The 21,295-nt window shown below is 41.3% G+C and overlaps 1 protein-coding gene across 6 annotated transcripts in view; it reads left to right on the forward strand.

Annotated features, from left to right (window-relative positions):
* Nucleotides 1-21,295, forward strand: part of TMEM164 (transmembrane protein 164) — a 152,098-nt gene that overhangs the window by 56,186 nt on the left and 74,617 nt on the right. For all 6 annotated transcript variants that reach the window (XM_032837054.1, XM_032837055.1, XM_032837049.1 and 3 more), the window contains one exon: nt 9,242-9,291. In XM_032837054.1, coding sequence (XP_032692945.1) covers nt 9,242-9,291 — 50 coding nt within the window. The remainder of the gene's footprint in view (nt 1-9,241; nt 9,292-21,295) is intronic.

Here is a 21,295-nt window from a genome sequence, read left to right on the forward strand (position 1 = left end):
GTGCGGGGCTTGCTCTCATGACCCTGACTGAGATCATGACCTGAGCTGGAATCAAGAGTCCGACGTTTAACTGACTGATCCTCCCAGGTGCCCCTAAAATTATTTTTGATTTACAGAAGATTTGTAAAGAATATTACAGAAAATTTCTGTATACTTTCACTCAGCTACCCTAATGTTAACATCTTGCATAATCATGGTAAAATTATTAACACTGAGAAATTGTCATTGGTGCTATGAACTGAACTGTAGATTGTATTCTGATTTCACCAGTTTTTTCACAAACATCCCTTTACTATTCCAGGGTCCAATCCAGGATCCCACATTATATTTAGTTGTCATGTCTTCTTAGTCTTTTCTGTCCATGACAGTTTACCATTCTGTCTTTCATTACCTTGACAGTTTGAAGAGCACTGGTTAAGTTCCTTTGTAAAGCGTCCCTAATTTAGATTTATCTGATTTTTTTTCTTGCTCAGATTTTGGCAGTTACAGACAAAAACAGCACAGAAGTGAGGCTTTACCCTTTTTGTGTGTCATTTCAGGGAGTACACGATGATATGTCTTATTACCGGTGATGATAACCACAGTCATTCAGTCAACACAGTGTCTGCCAGATTTCTCCACCATGAAGTTCCTGTTTTTCCTGGAAATTTAACATGAGCTGTGCTGATGTAGCTCACAGTAGGGATGGATTTTTCTGCTGAGATCAGAACAATTATAGTTCTTAGGTACTGAGTGCTAGCTATACGCTAGGCATCGTGCCAAGAGCTTTGCTTGCTCTGTTGCATTTGATCCTCTCCAAAACCTCGTGAGAATGTAGATACTATTTTTGTCCCTATTTGAGAAACGGGAATTCCTCCAGTTTCTTGCCCAAGCTCACTGTGCCGTGAGTGGCAGAGCCAGCCTGTGGACCCAAGTTTGTTTTAACTCTAAAACCCATAATCTGAACCACTTAGCAATGCTACCTGTCTTGCTTTCATTCTCTTAATAGGGATGAATTTGCCAGTGGGACCAGAAAGCTTGGTGTTTATGAGCTAAGCTTCTCTGGCCCCTTGCTAGTGCTTGGGTGTGGGCACGACAAAATACACCTGTGTGACTCTCCTTATTCAATAACTCAGTGGTTGAGCAAACCCATTCTTTTTTTTTTTTTTAGATTTTATTTATTTATTTGTCAGACAGAGATCACAAGTAGGCAGAGAAGTAGGCAGAGAGAGAGAGAGGAGGAAGCAGGCTCCCCGCTGAGCAGAGAGTGTGATGCAGGGCTCCATCCCAGGACCCTGGGATCATGACCTGAGCCTAAGGCAGAGGCTTTAACCCACTGAGCCACCCAGGCACCCCACCCCATTCTTTTTTAAGGTATAATTCAAGCAGGTTACAATCTGTTCTTTGAAGTCTAGGAACCATTCTGGTTTTAAGATGACCTTATAACCTTTTAAATCCATTTTAGGTTGATTCTAAAACCCAACTCTTTATAAGTATGCTTATTTCCTTTTTTTTTCTAAATTCTTAAGAGAAAGCTCTCTTTTCATAAGTTCTTTACACTGACAAAATTGGTAATTTCTCAGAAAGAGGTAAGCAGAAGGAGTTAATGGAAGGATAGAGGGTGGGCATTTAATGAAAGGCTTCCTGGAGAAAATGGTGCTTAATTTTGTATTTGAAGGATAAATAGGGATTGACCAGAAAATTTAAGATGAGAAGGCCATTCTGGAAGAGTGAATCATATTAGCAGTAGAGATTGAAATTTTAAAAATAAAATTATGAAGATAGTAGGTGGCTCTTCTATAATCCCAGGGTTGTAAGACTTTTAAACATGACATCAAAGACAGAAGCCATAAAGGAAGTGACAAATATATCTGATTACATAAAGATAAAAAAAACTTCTGTATATCAAAAAACTAACATAAGCAAAGCAACAACACTGACGTCCTGGGGGAAATATTTGCAATAAATATCAAATAATCTGTATAAAATATCATTAAAACATAAATGGCTCTTACAATCCAGTAAGGAAAAAAAACATGATCAGTTGTTAAATAGGCAAAGGCCACAGGTGGTCACATACCCAAAGAAGAAATACAGCTGTCCAAAAAACATGTTAGAAAATAGTCAAACATTTTTGTTCATTTGATACATGCCAATTAAAGGAATAAGTTGAATGTGTGTGTTATTGGGGAGGAAAATAATTTTTTCTCTACACTTCTAGGTTCTTGGCAGAGATCCTCTCCCCCAACCCCATAATTAAAGACCAGTTAACAGGAGAGAAAAACAAATGGAAGTTTAATAGAATGTATGCCTCCTGCAGACATGGGAGAGACCCAAGAAAATTGAGTAACTCCCCAAAATGGCCCAAGCTACCACCTTAAATACCATCTCTAGCTTAGAGACAAAGGGAAGACATTGGGTGGTGGGGGTAGTGTAAGGCAGAAGGCCAGTTATGGGAGGGGACTAGGAAAAGCATGGTAATCAAGGGTAGGGTCATTATGCAGCTTGGGGTCAGTGTCTTTTCCATTGATAAGAGTGTCTAGAGTTTAAGTCATCCTTCTTTTTCTGGTACGGAGCGGGGGCAATTCTTACAAATGGAGATTTTCCTTATAAATGTAAATATCTCCTACAAAAGGGTAACTTCTACTCACTTTTCAGAGCTTGTCCCATGTCTGCTGGTTTTGTGTGTGTGTGTGTGTGTGTGTGTGTGTGTGTGTGTGTATGTGTGTGTTTAAATAACCAGCCTAAAATAATCCTTATGCCAAAGTGACTTATTTCAGGGTGGCAAATTCTGCTCCCATTCCGTGTTTTGCCTTTTAAACAGGTTGTAGCAGAAACACTTTCTCATATGTTGCTGGTGGGAGTATAAATTCAAAGAAATTTTCTCGAAGGCAGTTTAGAATTATAGGTTAAAAGCCTTAAAATGTATATTCCCTTTGAAGACCTAGAAATCCTCCTTGCACAAATGTAGACTAAGGAAATAGTAAAGGATCTGAAAATGTAGACATAACAACATGTGCAGTAGGAGGAGATTGGTTGAGTAAATTGTTGCATATCTATAATTGAACGAAATGGAGCAATTAGAAAATGAGGTTGTAGAAGTGTGTGTATCGACATGGAGTATATTCAGGGTACAATTTGGCACAAAGCGTGAAGCTTACAGGTTGAAGAGGTAGACAGGGTCTGGAGCAGAGAAAGTGTTGCCTGCAATGCTAAGAAGCTTGGGATTTTTCCATAGAAACTGGCAAGTCATTTTATAGGATTTTAAGTGGCAGATCAGAACAGTGTTTTAGGTAGATCTTTCTTCCAGCAGTGTATCTGGAGGTGGGAGACCAGTGAAGAGATTATCTCAGTGGTCCAGGGAGAGAGGGTGTGGGTCCAAGGGTATGATCATTAGTGACTAGAGCCTAGGACAGACTTTGGGCAGTTCAAGGAATGGATATTCTCTATGGTTGGTAACGGTTATAAGCATTCAGGAATCCCTAAATCGCTGTGTACCATCATAGGAGATAGGACCAGGGGAATTAGAGCCAGAGGACGGGGCCTGAGAAGATTGTGAACCAGGCCAAACACCACTCACCTGGTCCTCTTCCATGGTTTCTGTTTCATTTAGTTTTTCTAGCCTCTTCACTGATTTACCTGGCAAGTCCCTCATTTAGAATGGCCTTGGCAAGTGGCCTTTCTTCCCGATTACATTGCCATAGTACCGACACTTACTCCTGTGAACAAAATTTAATCTTCCTTAGGCGTCATGAAGATGGGGGTTTATCAGGTTTAATGTTGGAGTGAAGCAGCTGATGGGAGGCTGGACAATGATGCCAATGAACTTTGAACTTGTGAGGACAGGAACAGGAAGGAGGACAAGTGATACCGGAGGGGTAGGTTGGGTGGGGAGCCAGAGCAGTTCAGAGGTGGAGGAGGAACTGGGACAGCTACCTAGATTAGGTGCTTTGAAAAGAGCTGAATTTACAAATTGCCAATGTTAAAGAACAAAATTCAACAGGGTAAATTTGAAGATCTAATTGGCTTTATTAAGAGATTCATGAGTCAGGCAGCATCCCATCCAGCCAGGGGAGGGGAGTTGTAGAAAACAGTTGGTTTCTATAGGAAGTAGGGTGGGGCAAGGGAGTTATTAGCAAAGGAGAAAAAAAAGGAAAGAAAGGATTGTTTCAGGCAAGGTCCCCTTCCCTAAGGGGGAAGGGCAGAGGGTTTTATTAGCTGGATTACATCATCTTTCTTTGGAGAATGGAGTATTTCTCTGGTGCTGGCCAGAAAATTCCAGATTGATTGGCTTAAAATTCTACTGGGGGGAGTTGGAACTGCAGTTAAGTCTTGGTTTGTTATCTTGGAGGTGAGTGACTCCACCTTGGGCCTGGCTGTGGCTTTCTTTTAGCAGTGGGAAGGAGAACCTTGTAGTACAGGGACCTTTCCTGGGCAATCTGAGAGGGTATGGTTTTGAATGGAACCTGTACCTTTTTTCCAGAAAAAGACCTCCATTTTGTGAGGATCCAAAGAGTATCAGAGCCCAGCAGACCTGGTTCCGAATGAGGTGGCTTGGGGCTAAGATGAGCACGTCTTTAGGGAATGCTGGACTCTGCAGCCCATCTATATAAACTTTATTTGTTGCGCAGTTTGGTTGTGTTTGGAGAGGGCTCACCATATAGCGACTACATATTGTGAACTGTGTTGTGGTACAGGTGTGGGGGCATTGGGGTGACTCTCCATGTGCCATTGGGTCAAGGGGCAGGGCTAGAGTCTAAAGAAGAGAACACCATAAGGTGTGGACCGGGTCAGGTGTGAGGTAGAAGATGTGTTGAACTGGGAGTTTAGGGGATCTGGGTACTTGTTGGAACGTTTTCCCTTAGGTTCCTTTATCTGCAAAGTGGAATTTAATAACAAGGCCCTGCTCATCTCCCAAACAATGGGAGAGTAGAAGTGTTCTGTAGCACATCCCTCTGTCTGTTACCATCTGTCCTTGTCCTTTCTTCAGGTGCTGAACGGGGTAGATTTCGGCATGAGTACAGAAGCACCAACTTGGTGATGGGATATGCTCAGACACATTCCCGTCTTCCTACTGTCCTTGTTTGCACTTCTGAGTCTCCTTTCTTCCCACCCTATTTGCAACTGAAGGGATCCATTAACTTTCCATCTGCTGGTCTAACACATGCTACCAAAATTTGGAGGCAAATGGCAGCCCAGCAAGGAAGAAAACAGGGATGTTCAGTCCAAGGCTGGGGGCCCACTGGGCCTCTGAATTAAAATGTTATTTTCACATGGCTCCTTTGGTTAATGGTGATTATGGATGTGGCTCCATAGGGCAGGGAGGTGCTAGGGCAGAGAGGTTCAATGTCATAAATCTTTGAAGTTGCTGAGGGAGGCCTTGAGTTTACTGGAAATGGAATAGGATGGATTTGGGGTCCTTTTTCAGATCTGCTGATGAGGCATGTCTACATGTACCTGATTTAAAGGTTGCTCAAAGAAAATACTCTCTATCTTGGTGATGGGAATAGACACACCAGATGAGAAAGGCCAAAGTGTTGATGGGAGTGGCTTGGACATGTGAAACTGTTGGAGAAATCATTTAGGGTCAAAACTAGATTGATTAGCTGCCTCAAAAGAGTTTAGACCCATCCTTGGGTTGGTGCTAGAGGCTTTGCTCCCTTTAGTAGGTTTCTGGGCTTTTGCCATAGGGCTATCATGAGTCCGAGGCAGCCAAATGGAGCAGGCGTAGGGGAGTCTGTCCCAGGAATCTGGTCATCTCTCCTTGGATGTGGGAAAAGTTAGAGTTAACTGTGGGGCCCAGTGTTGTATTTTTGCTTCTCTGTTTAGTATGTTAGCATGAAGTATCTTGGCTATTCTAGAATCTGAGGAAGGCTGCTGTCATGGCTCTTAGGTGACTCCAAAAGTATTGAGGACCTTTCCAAGGTGGTTGGGGGCCCCTGTCTATGCTCTGTATTCTGTACCTTGTGAGTGTAGCCTTTGATGGGCCTGATGCTGGGTAACTGAGTGCAATCTCCAACTTGGTCCCTTGCTTCAGGTGAGTAACTTTACTGCTGTGTCAGGGGTAGAGAATACCAGCTTTGTTTCTTTCTTTCTTGGATTGCTCCTGAAGAGTAGGGTGGGGAGTGGGGATAAATTAATGTTCAGATGATTGAGAATCCAAATTGAGAGTCCTTATCCCAAACCATTCAGGTCAGATGTATTTCAGAAGTCAGAAATTTTTGGATTTCAAGGTAATACAGGGGAACCTGGGTGGCTTATTTGGTTGAGCACTTGACTCTTGATCTCATGGTTATAAATTCAAGCCCCATGTTGGGTGTAGAGCTTACTTAAAATAAATCAGAAAGGCAGTACAGTGAATATGGAGTATTTTATATATCCTCCCAGTAGGATCTGGGGTAACACCCCATAATCAAAAGATTATTATTATTATTACTATTACTGTTATTTTAAAGATTTATTTATTTATTTTAGAGAGAGAGCGCGCGCGCGATTGAGAAAGAGAGCATGAGCAGGGGAACAGCAAGGGGAGAGGGAAAGAGCATCTCCAGCAGACTCCCTGCTGAGCAAGGAGCCTAATGCGGGGCTTGATCTCAGGACCCCTGATATGACCTGAGCCAAAATCAAGAGTTGGATGATGAACAGACTGACCACCCATGTATCCCCAAAAGATATTATTTTTCTGGAAGTTATATGAATACTCAGCACAAGTGGAATAAAGGAGTGCATGAATAGTTTCAGCTCAGTTCGAGTCATACTTGCTAACAAATTAGCTTTGAAAAAACCCATTTTTTGGTTTTTAGAGCTTTTTGGATTTGGTGTTACCAGTGAAGGATTATGGACCTGTAACTGTCATTGGTTTTGCACTATTAATCAAATTGATCCACAGGGGGAAAGGCTCGTTCTCAGTGGATATTTCCTTTTCTGGGTTCTCTGATCAGGTATTTTTCAGGTGATGGACTCCTGGCCATGTTCCTTTCAAGACCCGTTCTCTTTTCCATTCTTCTTTCTTTTCCTCTTGGTAGGAATTCAAGCAGGTGTCTTTCTTTGTAGTGATTTTCCTTATAGTACCCTTTATTTCTAAATGTAGATTTCGAGGAAACCAAAGAGACAAATGCTAAAGAATATACACATGACAGAGCCAAACAAGTTTATAATGCAGATAGCTTATTTTTTAAGTTTTTAAAAAGATTTTATTTATTTGACAGGGAGACAGCAAGAGAGGGAATATAATCAGGGGGAGTGGGAAAGGGAGAAGCAGGCTTCCCGCTGAGCAGGGAGCCTGATGCAGGGCTTGATCTCTGGACCCTGGGACCATGACCTGAGCTGAAGATAGATGCCCAACAACTGAGACATCCAGGTGCCCCGCAGATAATCTATTTTAATAAATGCTCACTAGAGAGGGACATGTATCAGTCACTTTGTAAACCACACCATTAAATCACTGTATAGGAAGGAACTCCACAAACATGAGCTTCATTCTTTCATTAATCCTTAGTCCTGTTGAATGTCTTTGACTCCTGTAGTAGTCCAGGCCAAGGTCAAACCGTCATCTTATCTGGCTGCCAGGAGTGGTGGAGTCTCCTGGGGCATTTGTTAAACATGCAGATTGCTGGAGTCCCAGACTTTTGGAGTCAGCATTCCTAATGGGGGAGCCCAGGAATCTGCATGTTCAACCAGTTGCTCTGCAGAGGTTTCATTGTCCCACTTGAGAACCAGTGCTCTGATGAAGGTCATACAGATGCAGTTGTTCTATAACCCAGGCCTAGGTCAAAGCAAGTAGCATGGAACCAATTTGTCTCTTAGAAGGACGAGGTTCTTGTTTGGTTTGCCCCCGGGGAGAATAGAAGAGTAGAACTACCTGGTCATGGTTAGAAATAAGCCAATCAAATGTGGGGGAGGAAAAGTAATTTTCCCTCTACCCTTCTAGGTTCTTCACTGAGACCTCCTCCCCCTAGCCCTCCAACCCACCTGGCCAATGTAATAAAAGACCAATTGACAGGAGAAAGATAAATGGAGGTTTAATACCATGTGTACCTCCTGCAGACATGGGAGAGACCCAGGAAAATCGAGTAACTCCCCGAAATGGCCCAAGCCACCATCTTAAATACTATCTCTAGCTTACAGACAAAGGGAAGACATTGGGTGATGGGGGTAATGTAGGGCAGAAGGCCAGTTATGGGAGGGGACCAGGAAGAGCGTGGTAATCAAGGGTTAGGTCATTATGCAGCTTGGGGTCAGTGTCTTCTCCATTGATAAGAGTGTCTAGAGTTTAAGTCATCCTTCTTTTCCTGATACAGAGGGGGAACAATTCTTACAAATGGAGATTTTCCTTATAACTGTAAATATCTCCTACAAAAGGGTAACTTCTAATTACTTTTCAGTGTTTTTCCTATGTCTGCTGTTTCTTAAAAAATAACCAGTCTAAAATAATCCTTATGCCAAAGAGACATATTTCAGGGTGGCAAATTCTGCTCCCCTTCAAAATCAAAGGGAGGTCTGGAGCCTGGGGGTGGCAATATTGGTAGGGTTGCCAGATAGAACACTGGAGGCCCACTTAAATTTGAATTTCAGATAAACAATGAATAATGTTTTTATATAAGTATATCCTAAATATTGCATGGAACATACTTACACAAAAACATTATTCATTGTTTATCTGAAATTCAAATTTAACAGGGCCTCCTGTATTTTTATTTGCTAAATCGGGCAGTGCTAGATATTGATTATCCCACCTTCCCCTGTGGGAGGCAAAGCAGCTGGCATTTATATGCTTTGTCCCATTCATGGAATATAGTTTTGTTTGTATTGGATTAAACACTTCTCAGACTGGCTACTATATCATATTGACGTTGAGGAGTTGAAAAATTGAGTCTTGTTCTAGAGATTAAAAGGAAGTGTTCTAGAGACACCCCCCCCAAAAAAAAGCCTAAGAAAGGCTTTTCCCATCTTGCCCCCAAACACTCCCTCACTCTCTGTCTCTCTCCCTCTCCCCCACTGTAGCTCTGTCTCACACACACACACGCACACACATGCACGTGCACACACGCACACGTCCACGCACCTAGATGCCTGTGCAAACAGAAACACGTTTGGAAGACCACGTGCTTGCCTTTTCAAGTTTTTATTTTATATTGCATTCTTTGTGTTAGAGTCTGGTTATTTATTGTTCCTATGTTCATTTTACTATTGTTGTTGAAGTCACATTGTCTGTGTCCAGTACTGCTCTTGATAACCATACTTAACTCTTTTTCAATTGCAGATCTTTCTCCTGGCCTGCCCTCCGTGTCCTGGAGCTATCGTCGTCTTCAAGTAAGGGAAAATCGGTTTTTGCTCTTTTGCCATTGCTATTCCAAATGTTCGGTCTTTTTGATAACAAAGGGTGATGAGCACGTTGATGTGAACATCTTGGGCCTCCCCCGTTTTGTCTCTGGGCTTCCCAAGGAACAAAAGTCTATGCGGCCCAGTGAAACACTGGGCTGTGACTTGCAGAGACTGGGCTTTGGTCAAGCCCTGAAAAGTCCTCTTTAGCTAGCGTTGGTGGTGGCGGTTTCTGGCCAAGTCCTGCTCCCTTGGAAGGTTGCTGGCTTCCTGCAGTTTCTCTTGAGAGCATGCTGGGGGCCACACAGCTTCCCTCCTCTTAAGAATCATTGCTTTGTGGTCCAGCTGCTCCCCTGAAGACCTTTGTTCTTCTGTTTCTGTACTTCTATACTTTGAAGACCTTTGTTCTTCTGTTTCTGTGGGTTTTTTTTTCCTTAAAGTGCAAATTAAAGTAAGGGGAAGAAAATATCACCTTTACCAGTCCTGATTTTCTTAAAAATAGCAAGCATCAAATCCATTAAAGTGTACTGCAGGCAAATCACGTTATCTGAAGGCAAATTTGCTTCAAGGAAATTCTCAAAAGAGACTCAGAACCCTCCTTTTAACCATGAGTTGTGACCATCTCATTTATCAAGCCTTTTATTGGAGTTGCTAATGAGAAGCTAAATTGACCAAATTAATTTCATCTCTTTCCCCCTTCCCTGGCCCCCATTTTGGAGCTGTTCCTGAGCGGTGAAATGGCTGCAGGCCAGAAGGAGGAGACAGGAAGTAAGGGGCCCAGCAGATCCTTGGGTAATGGAAGAGTGGTGTAAATGGTTTTCTGATTTACTTAAGTCATTAAAGTGTTAGGTAGGGGGAAATATACCCCATTTGCTGCTTCGAGCAGCTCCTTGGAATAGCCACTTAGTCTCTTGCCTTAGGTGAGTAACTTTCTACTGGATGAGGGCAAATGGATCCTGATCTCACATATCTTTTACTTGAAAAGCTCTTAAGTGGAAGGCTATTTAACCCTGTTTCCCTCCCTTCATTTCCCAAAATGAGCTCTATTTTTCAGTGTAATGTTTTAAAGTAACATTTATTGGTTTTATTTCATTATTATTAAAGTAACAATTCTCATTATAGGAAATACAGAGACACATAAAAAAGAAAATACACATCACCCTTAATCTACCACTAAGACATAATTTTGGTTACTGCTTTTTTTTAAGAAGCAGAGATCATATTTAGGATTCTTACTGTATCTTCTAAATTTAATTCGATTTGTATATGTGTATGCATATGAAAGTACATAAACATGACTGCTAGATTTTCTTTTAGAGTGGCTCTTTTTTTTTTCCCCTCTTGTCCTTGTTTTGTTTGACTCCTACTTCTGCCTTTCCAGACCTGCAGATTACCAAACTAGTATGTATCCTACCAGATTTTACTCTGTACTCATTTGGTACACACACACCCACACACCCACATACACACACACACACACACAGAGGGATTTTGGAATGTTTTACTGTTGTTGTTCATTGATGGTTTTACAAAAATAGAATCTTATATTAACTGTAATACATCTTGCTTTTTCACTCAACAATATCTCACGGGAATCTATTAAAGTTTATTGGTATATCTTATTCCTTTACGAAGCTGTGAAATATTTCATGGATGCACAACTTTATTTAGCCATTCTTCTCATTCCTTTTTAAGATTTTACTTTTAAGTAATCTCTCCATCCAATGTGAGGCTCAAACCTATGACCCTGAGATCAAGAGTCATGTGCTCCACTGACCGAGTCAGCCAGGGTTCCCTAGTTACTCTTCTATTCTTGAATGTTTGTATTCATTCTTTCTGTATTGCTGCTACTATAACCAATGCTGAAATCAACATCTTTGTGCATATGCCCTTAAATACTGGTGCTTTCAATTTGTAGATATATATACATACACACACAAATGTTTACATATAAATATACATATTTATGTTAATAGATATTTCCATTCTGATATACAAAAACAGGCTGTAATAATTCACTTTTTCCCTTTTTATGTAAAACATGAGATTATTCTTTTCTTTACATCCATACCAGCATAAGGTGTTATGATTCTTTTATAATTTTGACAACTTAATGGGTGCATTTCCTTGGCTACTAATGAATTTCACTATTATCTCATAATTTTTATCCAATTAAATTTATTCTTTGAATTGTCTGTTCATACCATCTGCCCCTTTCTTATGGGTTGCTTAGGTTTTCTTAATTTGTAAGACTTCTTTGTATGTTTTGGATATTGGCCCTTTGTCTATTGGCATTATGATAGATATAGTTCCCAAATCTGTATGTGCTGACTTGGCTGATAGTATATTTTGCTATGTGTTTTTTCACATTTTTTTTTATATTCAAGTATGATTACTTTCTTACAGCTTCTGGGTTCCCAGTTTTAGTTAAGATGATTTTCTTAAAGATGGCTACCTGGTTGTGCTAGCGTGATATATTACATAATCCCTACTTTCCCCCGTGAACTGAACTACCATTTTTCTCACCTATTAAACTTTTTACATCTGAGGCTCCACTCATAGTTTCTCTATTCGTTTCCATATGTTTGTCTATTTGTGTACTCAGATCATACTGATTTGATTATATTAGCTTAAAGAAGTATTTTTCTTATCTATTTATCCGCATTTTTTTCTTACATGTAAATTTGAAGATAACTTTTATTCAACCCTCCCCACCAGCCCTGTTTGGATTCTAATTAGAACTGCATTAAATGCATATTTTGGTTTTGTGAAAGCTGATGTTTTAAGATTATGTAGCTGTGGTATAATGTAATATAATGTAATCTAAGAAATTGTGTTTTTCCCCATCTGTTCAGATCTTGTTTTATGCCTTTCTTGATACATTTATTCCTAAAGAATAATAGCTTTTCTGTCCATTATGAGTTGAATATTGCTCACCTTTCCATTCTGAAGTGCTTCTTACTAGAATAGAAAAAGCTTATTGATTTTAACAGTAGTCTTCATATCTCACCATCTTACCAGACTCTTTTATTAGTTTTGGTAAAATTTATTTTCATTTTATCCCGTCTTTCCGATGGTTACACCAGTTATTTTCTTCGGTTTTTGCTTTTGCTTGAAACTCAGAGTGAAATAAAAATGGTGTTCGTGGGCCACTGTCTCTAAAGTGATTTTAAATGGAAAATGTCTCTGTTTGTCTCCGTATTTGCTGTTGGTGTTTGTTAGCCTATTACATGTAAAGAGTTTCCACATTTACTTAGAGGTGTTTTCAAATAAAACAGTTCCTGCATTTTATCAAACTCTTTTTCATGCCTCTTGAGTATGCTTTTTTTTTCTGTTTAAGTATTTGATACAGTGAGTTATGTTAAAGAATTCCCTGATTTTAAATTACTGTTACATACTGACGTAAGTCCTGCTAGTCATAGTATATTATTATGCTGCATTGCTGGAGTTCGTTTGTCAATCCGTTCTTTAGAACCCTTGCCTCAGAATTCATAAGCAAGATGGGAGTCATTTTTTTTGGATTCTTTTCATAAGTTGTAAGGATTAAAATGGAATTGCAGAGTACTTCTTCTCTGGCCTAGAATAATTTAATTACCCATGGAAGTTATGTGTTATTTTTTTTTCGACTTTTAAAAATTACTTTTCTTTCCTTTCTTGGGTGGTTGTTGTTATTTTAGAAATTATTATTATTATTTTTAATGGTCAGGTAAAACTCAACTGCAAAGTTCATCTGGTCCTAGTGCCTTTTTCATTTGGTACACCCATAATCACCCTTCCAGTGTCTTCTATGGTAATTTATTCAGATCTTTGAGTCAATTGTGGTCATTTATCTTTTATTGGGAAGTTACCCATTTCTTCTGAGTTTTCAGATTTGTTGCCATGAGTTGAGTGGAGCATGTAGTAGCCTCTTATTTTGTAATTTTAAAAACTCTGTCCTCATCTATAGCCATGTCTTCTTTCTTGGGTTTAATGTTGTCTGTCTTTGTGTTTTCATTATTTTTAGTTTAGTCAGCTTAGTAAGTACTTTATCTATTTTTGGTTGCTTTATAGAACCTGGTTTTGGATATAGTTCTATATCTACATGGTCAAAAGGTGTGTATTTATTCCTTTCCTCTTTGCCTTCTTTAACCATCATTTTCTATTCTGCTTTATTTACTTAATATCATTATGCCCATTTTATTACAAACTCATCATCCACATCATTTTAAAATTAAACTTCCTATATTTTGAGATAATTATGTAATATAATGAATATCATATCATAATACGGATGCAGTTGTAAGAAGACTACGAGAGATGCTAGGTACCCTTCACTTAGTTCCCTCCAGTAGTAACCGCTTGCAAAACTGTAGTACAGTGTGAGAACCAGGATATTGACATTGGCACTGTAGAGGTATAGCACAGGTCTATCACCGTGCAGGTCTTCCCTGTTGCCTTTTTTTTTAAAATTTTTTAAAAGATTTATTTATTTATTTGAGAGAGCGAGAGAGGGGAAGAGGGAGAATCTCATGCAGACTCTGTGCTGAGTGTGGAGCTCAACTTGGAGCTCGATCTCATGACCCTGAGATCACGACCTGAGCTGAGACCAAGAATTGGATGCTTAAGAGGCTGAGCCACCCAGGGGCCCCTACTGTTGTCCTTTTACAGCCACACTCACTACTCTCCCACCTGTATCCTGTCCCTGATCCCTGGCAACTCATCTGTTCTCCATGTCTGAAATTTTGTTATTTCAAGAATGCTATATAAATGGAATCATACAGTGGGTTACCTTCAGGACTGGCCTTTTAAAAAAATTTTTATTTACTTATTTGACAGAGATCACAAGTAGGCAGAGCAGCAGGCAGAGAGAGAGGGGGAAGCAGGCTCCCCACTGAGCAGAGAGCCTGATGTGGGGTTCAATCCCAGGACCCTGAGATCACGAACTGAGCCGAAGGCAGGGGCTTAACCCACCGAGCCACCCAGGTGCCCCAGGACTGGCCTTTTTTAAACTTATAATTCCTTGCAGATCCATCTAAGGTTTTAATCATAAGCATGATTTTTCATGGGTGCATACTATTCCACTGTGTGGAAATACAACATGCAGTGCAAAGTTAAAAATCAGTATTTCAGAAAATAGTTCTCAAAATAATAACTGCACCTTACATCAGTATAGGTCTTTCCTGTTTTCAAAGTACTTTGTCTTAAACGAGCTCATCTAATCCTTCAAAGAATGCCATGAGATAGGGACTATATTATTCATACTACAAATCAAACAGTTGGGGCCAAGACATATTAGATAGCTTGCCTAACATTACAGAGTGGCAGAACCAGGATTCTCTTCTTCCTTTCCTGCTAATGCTCATAATCAGTTTACTGTGTGCCTAGGGATGGAGGGGGGGAAACACTTAACATGGGTTATCTCATTTAGTTCTTCCAGCAAACTTACGTGGGTGGTAAAAATTGTATCCCTAGTTATATCAAGTTAATGGAGGCTCAGGAAGTTGAAGTGACCTTGGTGTTTTCTGCTCTCCTGCTCTTCTATTATTATTTAAGGCATTAGAACCATGAAAGCAGGGATGCCTGGATGGCTCAGTTGGTTAGCAGCTGCCTTCGGCTCAGGTCATGATCCCAGCGTCCTGGGATCGAGTCCCACATCGTGCTCCTTGCTCAGCAGGGAGCCTGCTTCTCCCTCTGCCTCTGCCTGCCTGTGCTCGCTTTCTCGCTCTCCCTCTCTCTGACAAATAAATAAATAAAATCTTAAAAAAAAACTTAAAAAAAAAAGAACCATGAAAGCATCCTATTGAAAACTCCACAAATCTCAGTGTACACCGATGGGCACCACTGTGTTCTTTATGCCATTATGTTTTGGAGGTTGCATTGACTAGCACTATAGCCCCATCTCTTGTTTTTTCTCTTGGCCCTTTGCTGTGCCAGCCAAGCATGAGTTTGTCTGCTTCCCAGCAAAGCAGGGGCTGGCATGTTCTTCTTGGAGGCATGCCCAGAAGCTGCAGGAAAGGGGTATCGTGTGCCCAGGAGGCTGCCCGCCCCATGCTGGGCAGGGGCTGGCGATTCTTTTTAGGGTGGGCAGGGGGCGGGATTCTCCACAGGGTTCCCATGGTGCACTTGAAAAGAGGGAATGGTGGTTCCCCCGTGTTCTGGCTGGATCCCAGAGTGCTTCACTTATGTGCCCCTCTGTTGATATGTGACCAACTAAGTCTGCAACTAAGAAAGGCTTCCTCAGCAGAAAGCATGTATGCGGAGGACAGAGCTGAAGTCAGCAGGGATTCCTCCCTGGCCTACCATCACAGCAACCTTGGGCATGGTGCTCTTCTGAGAGAGGATGAATTCTGTGGCTTGGATATCGAAGGTACCAGGATATGGCTCTTCAGGGAAGAACCACTCAAAACAGCCAAAATGAGTGAAAAGAAAGTGGCTCAGATTCAAAGAGGTAGAGAACAGTGCTCCAGGTACACACACAACACAACAGGCAGATGCTCATAGGACAGCACCCGAACCACCTGTTGTGTTGTGTGTTTATTCCCTGAAGAGCCTACCCTGGTACCTTCAGTATCCAAGCCACAGAATTCATCCTCTCTTACTCAGCTTTGAGCAAAACCTGTATATTCTTAGAGACTGTTCTGGGTGTACTGTCCTGCTACAAACTTCAAAAAAAGCTACCTGTCTCAATCACCTTGATGATCACACATACCCAGCCCCATAATATGAAACAGGCTGTGTCACTGGTTCATAATTAATTAATTAATTGATTAAGGTATTATTGACGTATAGTGTTAATTTCGGTATATAATATAGTGATGCAACAATTATATATATATTATAAAATGCTCACCGGGGTAAGTGTAGTTACCATCTGTCACCACACAAAGTTATTACACTACTATTGATTATAGCCCCTGTGCTGTACTTTTCCCTGTGACTTTATTATTTTATAACTGCAAGTCTGTACCTCTTGATCTCCTTCACCCATAGTGCCTGTCCCCCTGCCCTCCTCCGGTCTGGCAATTGTCAGTTTATTCTCTGCATTTATGAGTCTGTTTCTGATTTTGTTTTTTGGTTTGTTTCTTCATTTTGTTTTTTGGATTCTATGTGTAAGTGCAGTCATATGGTATTTGTCTTTTTCTGACTAACTTATTTCACTTAGCATAATACTCTCTAGGTCCATCTGAGTTGTTGCAAGTGGCACGATATCATCCTTTTTGATGGCTGAGTAATATTCCATCATCTTTCCAGACTGTAGCTTTTCTATCCATCCATTGATGGATCAAGGTTCTTGATGCATAAGACACCCTTTTGTGAACCTAAGGGAGTGAAAGGAGGGCCTTGTCACAGGGTAGCCAGGTCCTGCACAGCTCTCCCCACCCTTCAGATTTCATTATAGAAAGCTCCAAACCTGTACACATTATGCCAGTTACTCATTATATATTTTAATCTGTGTATTGTCACTTTGTGTTCTCTGCGCAGTTACTACATAGGGGTATTTCTCCTCTTGTTGGTCTGCACAAATCATCCATATATAGATTTTTTTTAATCAACTTTGTAGGAAGTGTTTGCCCCAGATTGTATTCTAACTTGTTGATGTTGCTTTTGATACACCGTTGATGCTTTTATTGGACAAATTTCTTGGTTTCCAAGCTGCCTTCAGACAGTGGTAATTTCTTCTGGTGTTTTTATGCCTGAAAATTTTCCCCTTCGAAGATCAGGTAGACAATCTGGTTTTCTTTTTTGTTTGTTTGGGCTTTATTGTTTTGTTTTGTTTTTCATTTATTTTTAGAGAAAGCGAGAGAGAGCAGGGGGAGTGTCAGAGGGAGAGGGAGAGAGAGAATTTTAAGCAAACTCCATGCTGAGTGTGGAGCCGACGTGGGGTTCACTCTCACAATCCTGAGTTCATGACCTTAGCCAAAATCAGGAGTTGGACACTTAACCGACTGAGCCACCCAGGTGCCACGACATTCTGGTTTTTAAATTGTTTTTTAAAAAATATTTAGCTGTCAGTTCATCTAAAATTCATTTTGTGCCTAGTATGAGGTAGGAATATACTTTATATTTTTTTCCTCAAATTGTCATTTTTTGGAGCACTTGTTATTGAATAAGCATTCCCTGTGATTATTGCTGTTGTGTACTTAAATTCTTATGTATGTTAGGATTTATTTTGGGGGCTTGTTGTACTATTCCATTGATTTCTCTTTTGGATCCTCGTCAGTTTCATACTCTCATCTTTGCAACAGCTAGCAGGCTGGATTTCTCTTTGCCATTGTTCATAGCCTGTTACTTTACCCACGCTTTTTTCTTAGCTAGTCTGAACCACTTTTTCCTTCCAAATGAACTTAGAATTTTTTTGTCAGATTCTCCTTCAAATTCTATTAATTTTGACAGAAATGACTTTAACCTAAAATGCCATTATTAACATCACTATAATACAGAATCTGTACGTATAGGAAAAGATGTGGTAAATTTCTTAATGTATCCAGCTCTTCTTTTGTGTTAAGGGTGAGTGCGTATATGTGTATCCCATGTGTTTCTCATCAGGGTCATTCGTGGACAATTGGTAGTTTATGGTATATTTATTATTTATTATATTTTCAAAGTAGTTATTACTGGTACACAGGACAGATTTTGATTCTACATGTTCGTTTTATCTTTGGCCACCATGCTTAACTATTTTAATAGTGTTTCAGTTGCTTCACTTGGATTATTTTGGAAATTAATGGTGTCAACACCCATATGGTAATCTTAGCTCCTTATAAAGAGTGAAACTCCCCCCTTCACCCCCCATCCCTGTTTTAAGCCTGATTGTATTGGCTAGAACTTCTAAGGCAGTATTAATGAAATATGACAGTATATCATGAAATAGTGATACTGCCCTGCTTCTGATTTTAATGAAAATGGCTCTAGTGTTTCACTGTTGATTCTGATGAAGGTTGTTGGTTTAGTTTAGATGTCCTTTATAATGTTAAGGAATTTTCTTATTCTTAAATTAACATTTTTTTTAATCAAGATTGGTTGTCAAATGTAGCTAATTTAGCTAATGGTTTTTAAGAATAAGTTGAGAGGTTCATTTGAGTTTTCTCCTTTGACCTCCCCATTTGCTATGTTAAATGAATAGATTTCCTGATAACTACCTTCGTTGGATTTCTAAGGTCAGCTTTCCTTTCCCTATGCATGTCTGGGGGAGATTCAGGATTGGATCCCGTACTGCGAATTTGATTGATTTTGCTCTTTGCCATCTTGAATGTGATACTTATTTCTGCTGCTACAATCTTAATTTCTTTCTAATTCTTTCTTGCTTTGCTACTCTTTTTCTCCCCAGTTTGGTGCCTTTCCTTCTCAGTACTTTTTTTAAAGTCATCTCTGTACCCAACGTGGGGCTCAAGCTCACAACCCCAAGAATTAAGAGTCACGCGCATCACTGACTGAGCCAGCCAGGCACCCCTCCCCCATATGCTTTATTCTAATGGCATTCTCTACCTGTTTCAGCAAGTCCATGTTTTCTGAGATTCTACGGAGGATGCTGTTTTGTAAAATACTTCTTCTAGTTTTGTAAAATACTTCTTCCGGTTCAGACACTAAATTTACTTTTGTGCTTCCTCAAAATAAAAATAATGGGCACTTCTGCTGCTAGAGGCTCTCCTAGGAACCATACTGTTTTTTTGGGTATGTTTATACATATTGAAAGGAGGATTTATTTATTATTTGTTCAAGGTAGGGTCTCTGGATTGCCTTTGAGTATTCTCATGTTCTCTTTGGTATTGGCCAGAAGCTCTTCTCAGCTCCTCATCTTGGTGAAAGGTAGACAGATATCCATGGCTTCTTAGCCTGTTTTTTTGTACCTTGAAAGCACCATAGATAGTACCTAAGTGAATGGGCTTGGCTATGTTCCAATAAAACTATTTATAAACACAGGACAACCCGATGAAAAAGTTCTGGAGCTGGATGATGGTGATGGTTGTATAGCAATGTGAATGGTTAATGCCACAGAACTGTCGACTTAAAGATAGTTATGATGGTAAATTTTGTGATATGTGTATTTTACCACTCCCCCACGGAACAACCCAGAACATAACAAGGCGACCATATCTTACTGACCCTGAGTTTAGAGCAATTAAATCTAGTACATGGAAAGAGAGGGAGGGAGGGAGGGAGGAAGAAATTAAATGTATTCAGCAGGATGGTGACACTGTTGAGATACACCTCAGTGAGAGTGGGGCCAGGTTCCGGAAAACTGCAATTCGCTGTGGTGACATCAGCCCTTGGTCTTTAGAGATAGAGAGACACAGAGTTCATAGTCACACTTTTTGGCATAAGGATCAGATCAAGGATTTTTCTCTTCCCGAGGCAACTGAACAGCCAGCCAGCCCTTCTAGGTGACTGGTGATGCTTCCTGTAGGTAATGGGGTCTCTTCCCGGGGCTAGAGAATCCTAGCTTTTTAGTTATTAATCATAGCAGACTCACTGGATACAAAAGAGGAGCCACAGGTCAGAGTCAGCTGATTCTGCACCTCCTTGCCAAGATTCCTGAGCCATCAGGATTCACTTGTCACCTGGAGACCCGGGCCCTGGGCACAGGGAACAATGCCGTTCTGGGGACCCTACACCTCTTTTCTCTCAGCGGTGTGGACAGGAGGCTCTTGCTTTCCGGCTCCAGCCTCAGCCTCCTGAGCTTAGCTTGGCCAAGACCTTGAATGAGCCCCAAGCAGGTCTCTGGTGCGTTTAATGCTGTTCTTGGAGCAGAGTTAGCAAATGGAGGTCCCCCTCCCAGCACGCAGTGGTTTGGACTTCCCTGGTCTCTGGTGGGTCTGTTATCCTGGCTGAAGCAGGGTGTTATCACCACGTGGTGGCACGCACTCGCTCCCCCTTCCCAGTCTCCATGGATCCCAGCACCGCAGAGCGCTCTGAGTGCAGTCAGCTTCTTAGTTTTCAGCTTACTCGCTGGCATCCTGGCTGCTGGTGTTTTTTGTTTTTGTTTTTTTGAAGAGGATGGAATTCTTGGTTTCACCAGGGACTGGGGGCCTCTTAGGGAAGCCAGCCTTTTGGAACTCTCTTCTGTCTGAGCTGGGGTATTTCAAAGGACCAAATGAAGGGAAAGGGAGTGGCTGTTAAGATTTCCCTGGCTTTGGGTTGTGATCAGACAGTTCAGCTGCCTTGTGAGCGAGCACCCACGACTTAACGAGCCTGGTCGTCTGAGTGTGTGCCGCAAGGGTAGGGGGCCCTCAGGGAATGAGTCACTGAGCTGGGCCCACTGAATGGCAGGGCACTCTTCCCCCGCCCTGCCCCATAAGAAAAGTGCATAGCAGAGAAGCTAGTGCACATCTTCTGCCTCGGGAAGTGTACCATGGCCCTTCCCCCGTGAGCAAGCGGAAACCCTTCAATCAGCTCATTTTCTTGTCCACATGGAGAGGAGTGGATCTGTGATGCAAGTGGGATTATGTGGTCATGAGTGTCTGCTGACTCAGTCTGGCGAGGATTTTGAAGGAGATGAGATGAAATTTCATCTGTGCTGCAGAGAGCAGGGGGCGCGTTGCTGGCTGGAGAGAGGACCGTAGGCCGGGTGTGGAGCCAAGGTAGGTGAGGGAAGCATGGGGCTGGGTGAGGGGAATGAGGGCAGCCTGACATGTGATCCTGGCGTTGTAAGATTGATGTCCTGTTGGCCTTTGGGCCACGTGATACTACGAGAGTTCGGTAGCCCTGCGACCTTTTCTTTTTCTAGATCCCACTTATTGTACTTTCCAGTTTTTTTAAACAGCTGGACTTGGGGCATGGAGCCTTCCTCTTGCTGGGACCGTCCCGAGTTCAGGAGGGGAGGGGGTGCTCAGGTTGGACCTCCTGTGCCTTAAAGTCTTGGAATGGCTTGACCATCGCAGCACCCCCTTTTCTAGTACACAGGACATCCATCAGCTGCCCTGAGAATGCTTTTCTGGCGCCTGCTTTCCTAGGAGCCATTAACCGTCAGCTTGCTGCCTCGCATCCATACATCTTCTTTCTTAGTGCTTAGAAGGGG

This window comes from Lontra canadensis, unplaced genomic scaffold, assembly GCF_010015895.1.
Source record: "Lontra canadensis isolate GAN:19392208 unplaced genomic scaffold, GSC_riverotter_1.0 scaffold96, whole genome shotgun sequence".
Classification (NCBI taxonomy): domain Eukaryota; kingdom Metazoa; phylum Chordata; class Mammalia; order Carnivora; family Mustelidae; genus Lontra; species Lontra canadensis.